The sequence below is a fragment of the Mustelus asterias genome, chromosome 13, assembly GCF_964213995.1.
Source record: "Mustelus asterias chromosome 13, sMusAst1.hap1.1, whole genome shotgun sequence".
In the NCBI taxonomy this organism is placed as follows: Eukaryota; Metazoa; Chordata; class Chondrichthyes; order Carcharhiniformes; family Triakidae; genus Mustelus; species Mustelus asterias.
Genome location: NC_135813.1, coordinates 81,732,013 through 81,744,682, shown reverse-complemented (window position 1 = coordinate 81,744,682; position 12,670 = coordinate 81,732,013). Strand labels below are relative to the sequence as shown.

The 12,670-nt window shown below is 46.4% G+C and overlaps 1 protein-coding gene across 1 annotated transcript in view; it reads left to right on the top strand.

The window, feature by feature from the left end:
* rimbp2b (RIMS binding protein 2b) overlaps positions 1-12,670 on the top strand; it is a 276,601-nt gene that overhangs the window by 246,875 nt on the left and 17,056 nt on the right. Inside the window, exons 19-21 of the mRNA XM_078227134.1 lie at positions 1,464-1,632; positions 2,399-2,464; positions 7,738-7,841. Of these exons, the coding sequence (XP_078083260.1) occupies positions 1,464-1,632; positions 2,399-2,464; positions 7,738-7,841 (339 nt within the window). The remainder of the gene's footprint in view (positions 1-1,463; positions 1,633-2,398; positions 2,465-7,737; positions 7,842-12,670) is intronic.

Here is a 12,670-nt window from a genome sequence, read left to right as displayed (position 1 = left end):
CATGGCTGATCATCGAATTCAATATCCTGACCGCCCCCCCCCCTTTCCCCGTCCCACATCCCTTGATCCCTTTAGCCCCAAGAGCTATATCTAATTTCTTCTTGAAATCACACAATGTTTTAGCCCCAACTACTTTCTGTGGTAGTGAATCCCAAACATTCACCACCCTCTGGGTGAAGAAATTTCTCCTCACTTCAGTTCTAAAAAGTTTACCCCTTCTCCTATGACCCCTAATTCTGGACACCCCCACCATCGGTAACATTCTTTCTGAATCTACCCTGTCTAACCCTGTTAGAATTTTATAAGTTTCTATGAGATCCCCTCTCACTCTTCGAAATGCCAGTGAATATAAGCCTGACCGATTTAGTTTCCCCTCATATGACAGACCTGCCATCCCAGGAATCAGCCTGGTAAACCTCCGCTGTACTCCCTCTATAACAAGGACATCCTTCCTCAGATAAGGACACCAAAACGGCAGACAATACTCCAGATGTGACTTCACCAACACGCTGTACAATTGCAGCAAAACATCCCTATCCCTATACTGAAATCCTCTCGCTATGGAGGCCAACATACCATTTGCCTTCTTCACTGCGTGCTGTACCTGCGCCCTTACTTTCAACGACTGATACACGAGGACACCAGGGTCTCGCTGAGTATCCACCTCTCGCAATTTACACCCATTTAAGTAATAATCTGCCTTCCTAGCATTGCTACCAAAGTGGATAACCTCACAACGGGAACAGTTAATAGACGATGCATAGACTAAATACAAGAACTTGCAGTTGACTGAACAGACTTAAGAACAGGTAACTTAAACTTTATTGTTAGTCTCTGTCAAGCCAACTTGTTTGTTTTAATGCATGCAGCTGATACTGCCACTGGAACTGAACATGTGCAGAAAGTGCTCCCCCTAGTGTTTCAGCAAAAATAAAAACTTGTTAAAAATTAGAAACCTTTAAAAAAAGTTTTACCTAAATTTGTTATATTAGTTTTTTTGGGGGGCTGATTTATAACCTTTATCAATAACCCAGACCTTCAACATGTTGTCATCACCAAAATCCAGGTCCATCTTCCATGTTTGAACCTCCACACCAATCAGATCTGTCATCTCACAGCCCTGAAATGACACCAATGACATTCTACGTGAGTGTGATCTGGTAAACTGCACCCCTCCCCCCCCCCCACCCCTCACCCCCCATTCTCTCTGTAACCTTAGACACAGCTGAGCATGCCCTCCATTTCCAATGTCTCTCACCCGCAACCCCACTGCTATGAAACCCTTACCTTGTGTTATCTCCAGATGCCACTAGGGTGGCAGAGCATTGATGGGTCGAATGGCCTCTTTCCGCACTGTATGATTCTACTCTCCCATCTTCCTTCACCCAGGCATCATGTGTGTGTTTGGAGGGCTGGATGGCAATAATCTGTGATTTTTTTTTTTGAAAACAAATATTTTTCAGGTCCACGGGACAAAGGATGCGGACGGATTCTATCACGGGGAGACGAATGGGAGAGTGGGTCTGATTCCTTGCAATATGATCTCTGAAATCCAGACGGATGATGAAGAAATGATGGATCAGCTGATGAAGCAGGGTTACCTGCCTCTCAACACCCCAGTGGAGAAAATTGGTATTAGTCCTTGTAGCATTAAGAGACGCTTCACCTGATTGTGCTTGGTATGCCTTCATTTGCAGTCTTTAGAAGCTCTGCACCAGATTTGCTTTAGACAGCGACTGTACATATGCACTGGAGGAGACTTCCTGTCTCTGATTGTTACTGCATTCAGAACGGCTTACCTCATTCGGCTTTGAATTTAATGCATCTTAATGAAACGCACAGCAAATGATGCAGGGCCCCAATAAAACACCAGAGTACAAACACCAGCGGAGAACAGCAGCTTGTCAAAGGGAAGCTCTGTTAAGATAGCAAACTCCAGAGCCTGGCTCCAACGGGATAGGTTTCCACAGCAGTGAGAGGAGATGGGAGAATGGGCTAAATAATAAGGTTAACAAAATTAGCCTGCTGCATAATTACTTTATTCAGTAATTTTCCATTTAAGTGTGGTGATTCCAGTTAGCTCTTTGGGGTTTCAACAATTCAGTCAGCCTGGCCACTCACTGCGGCAGCAATCCCGGATACCAGCTTTCACCAGCACAGAATCAGTACCCAGTCCCCAGGGCCGGTGTAACCCTGAGCCTTTGCAAGTTGCATTCACGGTTACCTCTCCCCAGTCTAGTCAGTAACACCCAGCTCTGATTCTCTGCTGCTTTCCTCGTTGATTCTAACAGTTTATTATCACATTGTTCTGCACCCAGTGAGGGTGTCCTCACAAAGCTTCTGGTTGCTTCACGTTTTCTCTTCTCTGTTTTTTATTTTACGCATCCCTTTCCTGCAGTGAGCTGTGAGCGTGATAAAGAGAGCACACGCTCTGTCACCCGCAGATCCCGCAAGTCTAAACGAGGTCTGTGGAAACTAACTTCTTCAATAAAACTCATGTGCTGTTTTAATTTTTGGAGTGTGCTGCCTTGCTTTGGGCTGATCAGTGCAAAGATATGTTTCATTTCATTTGTATTTCGATGCTTGTCTAACTTGAGCAATGTGTGTCCTCTGTGTGTGTTTTTGTGGGTGTGGGTGGGTGTGTGATACAAAGAACAAAGAAAATTACAGCACAGGAAGCCTGTACCGACCATGCTGCCCGACTTAACTAAAACCCCCTACCCTTCCGGGGACCATATCCCTCGATTCCCATCCTATTCATGTATTTGTCAAGACGCCCCTTAAAAATCACTATCGTATCCGCTTCCACTACCTCCCCCGGCAACGGGTTCCAGGCACCCACTACCCTCTGTGTAAAAAAACTTGCCTCGTACATCTCCTTTAAACCTTGCCCCTTGCACCTTAAACCTGGGAAGAAGTTTCTGACTATCCACTCTGTCCATGCCTCTCATAATCTTGTAGACTTCTATCAGGTCTCCCCTCAACCTCCATCATTCCAGTGAGAACAAACCAAGTTTCTCCAACCTCTCCTCATAACTAATGCCCTCCATACCAGGCAACATCCTGGTAAATCTTTTCTGTACCCTCTCCAAAGCCCCCACATCCTTCTGGTAGTGTGGCGACCTGAATTGAACACTATATTTCAAGTGCAGCCTGACTAAGGTTCTATAAAGCTGCAAATTTTTAAACTCAGTGCCCCAGCCGATAAATCAAGCATGCCGTATGCCTTCTTGACTACCTTCTCCACCTGCATTGCCACTTTCAGTGACCTGTGCACCAGATCCCTCTATCAACACTCTTAAGGGTTCTGCCATTTACTATCTGTATTAGACCTTCCAAAATGCATTACCTCACATTTGTCCGGATTAAACTCCATCTGCCATCTCTCTGCCCAAGTCTCCAACTGATCTATATCCTGCTGCATCCTCTGACGGTCCTCATCGCTATCCGCAAATCCACCAACCTTTGTGTCGTCCGCAAACTTACTAATCAAACCAGTTAGATTTTCCTCCAAATCATTTATATATATTACAAACAGCAAAGGTCCCAGCGCTGATCCCTGAGGAACGCCACTTGTCACAGCCCTCCATTTAGAAACGCACCTTTCCACTCTCTTCTTTGACCGAGCCAGTTTTGTATCCACCTTGCCAGCTCACCTCTGATCCCATGCGACTTCACCTTCTGCACCAGTCTGCCATGAGGGACCTTGTGTGTGAGTGTGTCTGTGGATGTGTCTGTGTGTGGGTGTGTCTGTGTGTGGGTGTGTGTGTGTGTGTGTCTGTGGATGATTCTCTTTTATCTTCAACTCCTCATTTGTAAGTCAGTCGGTTTATTTTTCATTCTCAGAGAACATTTCTCGCTCAGTCGGCTGTATTAGCTGCTGCACTGTGTGGCTGGAGACAGTCAGTGATGGAGGATTTTTTCCTTTTGTCCTTTCTCTGCCTCTTTCAGTCCCTTTTTGATCTCCACCTCCCCCCCCCCCCCCCCCCCCCCCGCCACCACCCCCAATCCAGTCATTCACCACCAATCCAGTCATTCACCAGGGCTGGAATTTAACACCCACCCACGTTGTGAGTTTTGTGGCGATGAGGGTATTTAATTCGGTGGGTGGGGGTGAATGGGGAGGGCACTGCCGTCCTGCCTCCACCCCGACTCAGGCCCTGACAGGGAGGCCTATCGAAGGCCTTCGTGCCCCGTGAATGTGCAACTCACAGGCCTCATCCTGCTGCTGCTGGTATTAACCAGGGCAGGCGGCGGGTTCATTCAGCCCGATTGAGAGACTTGACATCGGGAGAGAGGGGCCCACTGAAAGCCACCCACCTGCCCTTGCCGCTGACCCTTCACCCCTCCCCTGTGACCACCACTCTTGCTATCACGCGCCTGTCCCTGGGGTCCCTCCTTGATCTTGGGCCTCAGGTGTTGAACCAGAACCAGGCATGGCCTCTCTGGAGACACTGACACTCAATAGAGCTTACAACCTCTGATTCACCAGCTGCCCACCCCCCCACCGCCTCCACCTGGTCCCTCAGCAACATCAGAGGAACAGGCTGATGAGAACAGAAACCAGGAGATGCCACACTCTCCAGCTAAGCTGCAGATTCCTGCTCCTGGATTGGTGCACAGATGAAGTTTGACCCTTGCCAAGTGTGACCTGTTGACACGAGATCCTTGTCACATTTTTGGGGTGTGAATTTCTCCCCACTCCCTCCTCTCCCAAACACTTTCCTGTCCCACCCCACCCCCCCCTCCCCCCTGCCCGGCACCAGCCTACAAATGAACTAACCCCCCCCCTCCGGCAGCAGAATCTCACAAAACTAGGCGGCCTGGATGAGTTTAGATCATTGGAGGAATCACTGACATTTGCACCATGTTCACTCTGGGTGAGATGTAACTGTCCAGCCCAATCCCATTTCCCAGCTCTTGGGTCACTGTCGCTCGCAACATGCCAGCTGTACATGCTAATACTTTTGAAATGCTATGAGGGTTTCTGCTTCTATCGCTCTTTCAGGCAGTGGGTTCCTGATTTCCCCCCATCCTCTGGGAGGGGGAAGAATTTCCTCTCAAATCCCCTTTAAACTTCTGAACTTTTATACTAAATCTTTGCAACTCTCAACCCAGGAGAATAAGGTTTTCTTATCAACTCTATCTGGGCCCCCCATAATCTGAGACATTTCAATCCGGCCCCCTCTCAGGCTTCTCTATATCAAAGAATAAAACCCCTGGACTATCCAAACTTTCCTCAGAACGCAAATTCTCCAATCCAGGAAACACCCTTGTGAATCTCCTCTGTACCCCCGAAACAGCAATTATATCTTTCCTATCGTCCAGTTATCAGAAGTGCACACAATTCTTCAGCTGTGATCTAACTGCTCTTTCACATAGTCCCAGTGTAACGTCCTGCTGTTACATTCTCTGCCTCGGCTAATCAGTATCCTATATACCAGGGGTCTCCAAACTACGGCCCGCGGCGGGCCACATCCGGCTGGAAGTTTGGAGACCGCTGCTATATACTATCCTGAGCACCTTATCCAGCTATCCAGCCAACTTCAGGGGTCTGTGGACACTCCTTTGGTTCCTCGAAACTTTTCAATATCCCACCATTTATTGTCTATCCCTTTGACTTGTTGGTCTTCCCAAATCCATTATCATAGAAATTATAGAAACCCTACAGTACAGAAAGAGGCCATTCGGCCCATCGAGTCTGCACCAACCACAATCCCACCCAGGCCCTACCCCCATATCCCTACATATTTACCCACTAATCCCTCTAACCTGCGCATCTCAAGACACTAAGGGGCAATTTTTTAGCATGGCCAATCAACCTAACCCGCACATCTTTGGACTGTGGGAGGAAACCGCAGCACCTGGAGGAAACCCACGCAGACACGAGGAGAATGTGCAAACTCCACACAGACAGTGACCCAAGCCGGGAATCGAACCCAGGTCCCTGGAGCTGTGAAGCAGCAGTGCTAACCACTGTGCTACCGTGCCGCCCCTCTCACACTAACATTAACTCACACATCTCCAGACTGGACCCCATTAACCACTGTCCCACCCACCTGACTATTGCATTAATATCTTCCTGCAGTCTACAACTTCCTTCATTACCAACCACACCGCCAATTTTTGAGACTCTTGCAAATTTCTCAATCATACCCTCAACATTCCAGTCCAGGTCATTGATATATACCATAGAGAGCAAGGGACACAGTAGTGAGCCCTGTGGAACTCCACTAGGAACTACTTTCCCAGCACAAAAATACACATTGACCATAATCAGCCCTGAGCCAATCTTGGATCCAGCTTAGCCCTTTCCCTCAGATCCCAAGAGCTTTTACTTTTGTCATTAGTCTGTCGTGTGGCACCTTCTCAAAAACCTTGTGAAAATCCATGTAGATTCTACCAAATGTGCTGCCCTCAGTGACGCTTCCTGTTTCCTCCTCCAAACTAAACCACATTAGCCGGAAACACCTTTCCTTATCAAATCCCAGCTGACTGTCTTTGATTGGTTTGGTGGAGGAAGATTTTCCACATTGCTTTTCTTCACTAATTGGCCTTTCCCTGTTTTTTGTTTGCCTCTCCCGGGTATTGAGGTGACACTGGGTGTGGTGGCGTGTCTGGAATGTCTGAGTTATGCAACATAAAGCAACGTGAATATGTGGGACAGGCTGGATGGATAGAGTTGCCAATCCTCCAGGATTGTCCTGGAGCTCCCTGCAATTAAGGATTGATCTCCTGAGCCCCCAACGTGGGGAAATACGCAAAATAAATTGGACATTTTTATTGATTACTTATAAAAATATCACGGATGTTTGAAGATAAGAGTGTTTGACAGCAAGGGGTGGTCATGTGATGCAATCTCCAGGAATATATCCGACTAGAGTTGGCAACCCAATCAAAGGACCGAATCTCATCCGGTCCTGACATTTTTGTTCGTGCAAATAAAAACCTGCAGTCAGAATCCTACAACAGTCCGCACAGATTTCCTCTGCTTGATGCATTTTGTTGACAATGAATGGATCTGCTATATTTACAGTGCACTTGCCTGTTGCCTGTAGGTTTGTTGTGGCTTCAAACCTCACTCCACAACAAAAGTGATCAAATCTGAGACTCCAACAGTACGGAGAGAGTGCTGAACTGTCTGAGATGCTGGATTATCTAAACCAATGCCCAGTCTACTCTCTTGGATGGATGTAAATGATCCCCTGACATGATCTGAACATGAGCAAGGGAATTCTTGGCCGATATTTCTCCCTCACAAAAACAGAGTGTTTGGTTTATGGGATCTTGCTGTGTGAAAAGTGCCTTCCTACATTGTAACAGTAACTGAACTTCAAAAACGATGTCTTCATTGGCCTTGAAGCACTTGTGTCTATGTACAGTGATCATGAACAGTGCGACATAAATCCAAGTCTTCTCATTCTATCAGGAATAACCAAACAATTGGATTTATTGGTTGTTAACAGTGCTGACCTGAGGAAATCTGCCCCTCCCAACCCCTGCCCGCTGCTGATTGTTTGAAGGATTTTGAGTGTCAGTCCTCAGTTTGTCTCTCTCCCCTAACCCAGTGGTTGACGTTTTACCAAATCAAAGCCCATTTCTCTCCTCCCAGCGAGACTTCAGATAGATCCAAAACTGCTGGGAGCAGGGCAGGAGGGATAGAATTAACACAGCTAATTCTGCTAGTGTAAGAAACATCGGTGTGTATTGTTTTAAAACCTGTGTATTTTGCAACAGAAAGGAACAGGCGAAGCAGCCAGCAGCATTCCATCACCACACGGAGAATGGTGGCTCTATATGATTATGATCCAAGGGAAAGTTCGCCTAACGTTGATGTGGAGGTAGTAATTTCAAATAAGCCTCATTTTTTTCTTTATTCTTTCATTGATGTGGGCATCGTTAGCAAGGCCAGCATGTGTTACCCAGTCCCAATTGCCACACCAGAGTAACTTGCCATAGGACATTTCAGAGGGCAGTTGAGAGTCAACCACATTGCTGTGGCTCTGGAGTCACATGTAGGCCAGACCGGGTAAGGACGGCAGATTTTTTTCCCTAAAGGACATTAATGAACCAGATGCGTTTTTGCAACAATCAATGATACTTTCATGGTCACCACTACTGATACGAGCTTTCAATTCCAGGTTATTAATTAATCTTTTTATTAATAAATTGAATTTAAATTCCACCAGCTGCCGTGGTGGGATTTGAACCCATATCCCCCCAAGCGTTAGGCTAAGTCACTAATCCAGTGACATTGCCATTCCGCCATCATCTCCAATCTGTGTAGAGTGAGTATTGCCGACCGCACACCAGTTTTCTCACCTCATCCAGCACTTCATGCAAATTACAGAAAATTCCAGCCTGTTTTTCTAACAAAATGCAACAGCTGATTTCTCCACATTGGATTCCATCTGCCACATTGTTGCCCACTTGCTAAACCTCTCCAAATCCTCGTGAAGCGTCTTTGTATCCTCCTCCCAATTTCCACTGAGTTTTGATTTAACCCAGGTTATTGATATAGATTGGGAATAGCTGGAACCCCAAGTACTGATCTTTGTGGTATTGCACTGGTGCCAGTGTGAGAGTGAGCCATTTATTCCTACTCTGTTTTCTGCCCATTAACCAATTCTCAATCTATGCCAGTATATTCCTCCCAATTCCAAGGGCTCTAATTGTGTTTACTAACCTCCTATGTGGGACGTTATCCAAAGCTTTTTGAAAATTGAAGTATACCACATCTACCAGTTCCCCCTTATCTATTCTGCAAGCTACATCCTCAAAAAACACCAACGGTCGCCCTCCCCCCCCCGCCCCCGGTAGAAATGTCAATTACTAGGGGGCATAGGTTGAAGGCAAAAGGGGGGAGTTTAAAGGTAATGAGGGAAGCAGGTTTTTTGCACAGAGGGTGATAAGAGCCTAGACTGCGCTACCAGAGGAGGTAGTCGAAGCAGATACAATAGCAACGTTTAAGAGACATCTTTGTAGATACATGAATAGGCAGCGAATAGAGGGTTACGGACTGCATTGAGGCAAATGGTCTTTAGTTTAGAAAGGCGTCATGTGTCAGCACAGGCTAGGTGGGCTGAAGGGCCTGTTCCGATGCTGTACTGTTTTTTTGTTTATTTGTAGCTAAACAATTTCCCATGTTGACTTTGTCCAATCTTACCATTATTTTCAAAATGTCCTTTTACCACAGCTTTTATTCCACCATTTTCCCTACTCCTGATGTCAGGTTAACAGGTCTGTAGTGCCCTGTTTTCTCTCCCCCTCCCTTCTTTAATAGTGGGATGACATTTGCCACCTTCCAATCTGAAGGAACCAGTCCAAAGTCTATAGAATTTTGAAAGATGATTACCAATATATCCATTATCTCTATAGCAACCTCTTTCAACATTCTGGGATGTAGATCATCAGACCCTGGGGATTTATCAACTTTCAGTCCCATTCATTTCTTGAGTACTTTTTTTAACGAATATTACTGTCTTGCAGTTCCTTGGTTTCGCTAGTCCCTTGATACTCAATTCTTACAGGAAGCTTTTTAGTATTTATTATGCATCACTGTGAAGACAGACGCATACGGTGGGATTTTGCTCCTCCTCTGCAGTGTGTTTCACGGCGGTGGGAGACAGCGCGTCATCCCATTATCAGTGGGATTCCCACCAGGAAACCCACAGCAGGGGGGGCGGGGGGAGGGTGGGGGCGGGGGGTGCACAAGCCATCAGAGGGACCAGAAGATCCACCAGCATAAACAGCCGCAAGATTTCGGCGAAAGTATTTGTTCAGTTTCTCTCCCATTTCTTATTCCCCATTATAAATTCTCCCGATTCCATTTGTAATGGATCCACATTAGATTTTGCTAATCTTTTCCTCTTTACAAAACTAAAGAAGCTTTTGCAGTTCATTTTTATGTCCCTCACTAGTTTACTCTCATATTCTATTTTCCCTTTAGTAGTCTTCTTCTTAGTCCTCCTTAGCAAAATTCCAAAATGCTCCCGATCTTCAGACTTGCCGTTATTTTGGCAACTTTACACACCTCTCCCTTTGATCCAGTGCCAACCTTGATTTCTTTCATTAGCCCTGATTGGAACACTTCCTTTGCTGGGTTTTTGTGCATTAAAGGAATGTATTTTTATTGTAAACTATGTATTAGTTCCTTAAATGTTGGTGATTGCCTCTCCACCATCATTGCTTTTAACATAGTTTCACAATCCACCACAGCCAATTTGCTCCTCAGACCTTCAGAGTTTCCTTTGTTTCGATTTAAGACCCTAGTTTCTGATTGAACTACATCTTCGGAATGTGGGAGGAAACTGGAGCACCCGGAGGAAACCCACTCAGACACGGGGAGAACATACAGACTCCACACAGACAGTCACCCAAGGCTGGAATTGAACCTGGGTCCCTGACACTGTGAGGCAGCAGTGCTAACCACTGCCACCGTGCTGCCCCATTAATATTACATTAATGCTACATAATACACAACATTAACACTAATTAGATTCACCCAACCTGTATGTCGATTGAAATCCCCCATAATTACTATATTACCCTTATTACACACACACTCCTGATTTATACTGTGATTTACATTGTCACTGTTGTTTGGTGGCCCATAAACAACTCCCAGTAATGTTTGTGATCCTTGCTGTTTCTTAGTTCCATCAAAACTGATTCTATATCATGAGCTTTAGAATGAAGGTTATCCTTCATTACAGTACCAATGCCCTCTTTAATTAACAGAGCTACCCCACCACCTTTTCCTCGCTTCCTGTCCTTCCCAAATGTCACGTACCCTTGGATATTCAGGTCCCAGCTTTGGTTTACTTGTAGCCGTGTCTAATGGCTACATCAGCTTCTACATGTGAATTTCTATTTGAGCTGACAATACATAAGAACATAAGAACATAAGAAATAGGAGCAGGAGTAGGCCATCTGGCCCTTCGAGCCTGCCCCGCCATTCAACAAGATCATGGCTGATCTGAAGCGAATCAGTTCCACTTACCCGCCTGCTCCCCATAACCCCTAATTCCCTTATCGATCAGAAAACTATCTACCCGTGATTTAAACTCTACCCGTGATTTAAACTATCTACCCGTGATTTAAACTAATTCATCCGTTTTATTAAAATTGAGAAGGACAATCAGATACAGAACTACTTCAGTAGTTTTACTGTTTGTGTAAACTCTGGCGCTATCAGTTTGAAATCACTGTTCCTTCCTGCTATACTCTGATTATCGCTACTGCTGTCTTGATCATTTCCCTTTCATTTACTCAATCTTTCTCTACATCTCTGCATGATCTCCACCCCGAGTTAGTTTAAAACCCTCTTTCCTTCCCTAATTATACAACTCACCAGAGCACTGGCCCCTAACACGGTTCAGATGTAGGCCGTCCCAATGGTACAGACCTCACTTTCTCCAGTTTTGATGTCAGTGTCCAGGAGTTGGAACCCACTTCTCCCACATCACCCTCTCAGCCACTTATACATCTCTCGAATCTGATTTACCCTATTCCAGTTTGCATGTGGCTCGAGTAATAATCCAGAGATTATTACCTTTGAGGTTCTGCTTTTTAATTTAGCGTCTTTCTCCTCATGCCCCCCAAGCAGAACCTCGTTCCTTGTCTTACTTATGGACCCATGATAATTAGATTCTCCCCCTCCCACTGCAATTTCCTCTCCAGCTCTGAGCAGATGTCCTGAACCCTGGCACTAGGCTGGCAAAAAAGCCATCTGAATTCTTGCCTCCCCCCTCGCTGTGGAGAACAGTGCCAATCCCTCTGGCTATACCATCCCCTCCACCACTACATTTCTTTTAGCACCTCCACTTGAACTAGTATCCAGGTGCCCTGGGCAGTCTGTTCAGCCACACCACAGCCCTCACTCTTCTCCACACAAACGGCAAGAATCTCAAACTAGTTGCTCAATTGTAAGGGCTGAGTTTTCTCCACTGCCACCTTCTCAATCCCCTTCGCTGCCTGACTCGAGGTCCCACCCCTCTGCCCCTGACCACTGGCCAATCAGATGATGCTAACCTAAGGGGTGTGATTGACTTCTGGGACTGAGCTTCCAGCTGCTTTCACCCCCCCCCCCCACCCCCCACCAGATGCATCGCAGTGTCTGCAGCTCAGCCTCCAGCTCGCTGACCCTGAGCCAAAACTCCATAATCCACAGGCATTTGGTACACGCCTGGTTGCCGTGGAGTGCATGGCAACCAGGAGTTTCCATGTGCTGCAGCTGTGACACAAAACCTGTCCTGCATCTTTGTTGTGTGAACAGAATTTATTTCTCTCAGTTAATTCATAATTTCATCTTCACTTACCAAACACCCGGCCTCGCAGTCATTCAAGCAGTGCACAGTGCAGTACTGAGGGAGTGCCGCACTGTCAGAGAGTCCGTACTGAGGGAGTGCCGCACTGTCAGAGAGTCCGTACTGAAAGAGTGCCACACTGTCAGAGAGTCCGTACTGAGGGAGTGCCGCACTGTCAGAGGGTCAGTACTGCGGGAGTGCCGCACTGTCAGAGGGTCAGTACTGAGGGAGTGCCGCACTGTCAGAAGGTCAGTACTGAGGGAGTGCTGCACTGTCAGAAGGTCAGTACTGAGGGAGTGCTGCACTTTCAGAGGGTCAGTGCTGAGGGAGTGCCGCACTGTCAGAGGGTCAGTACTGAGGGA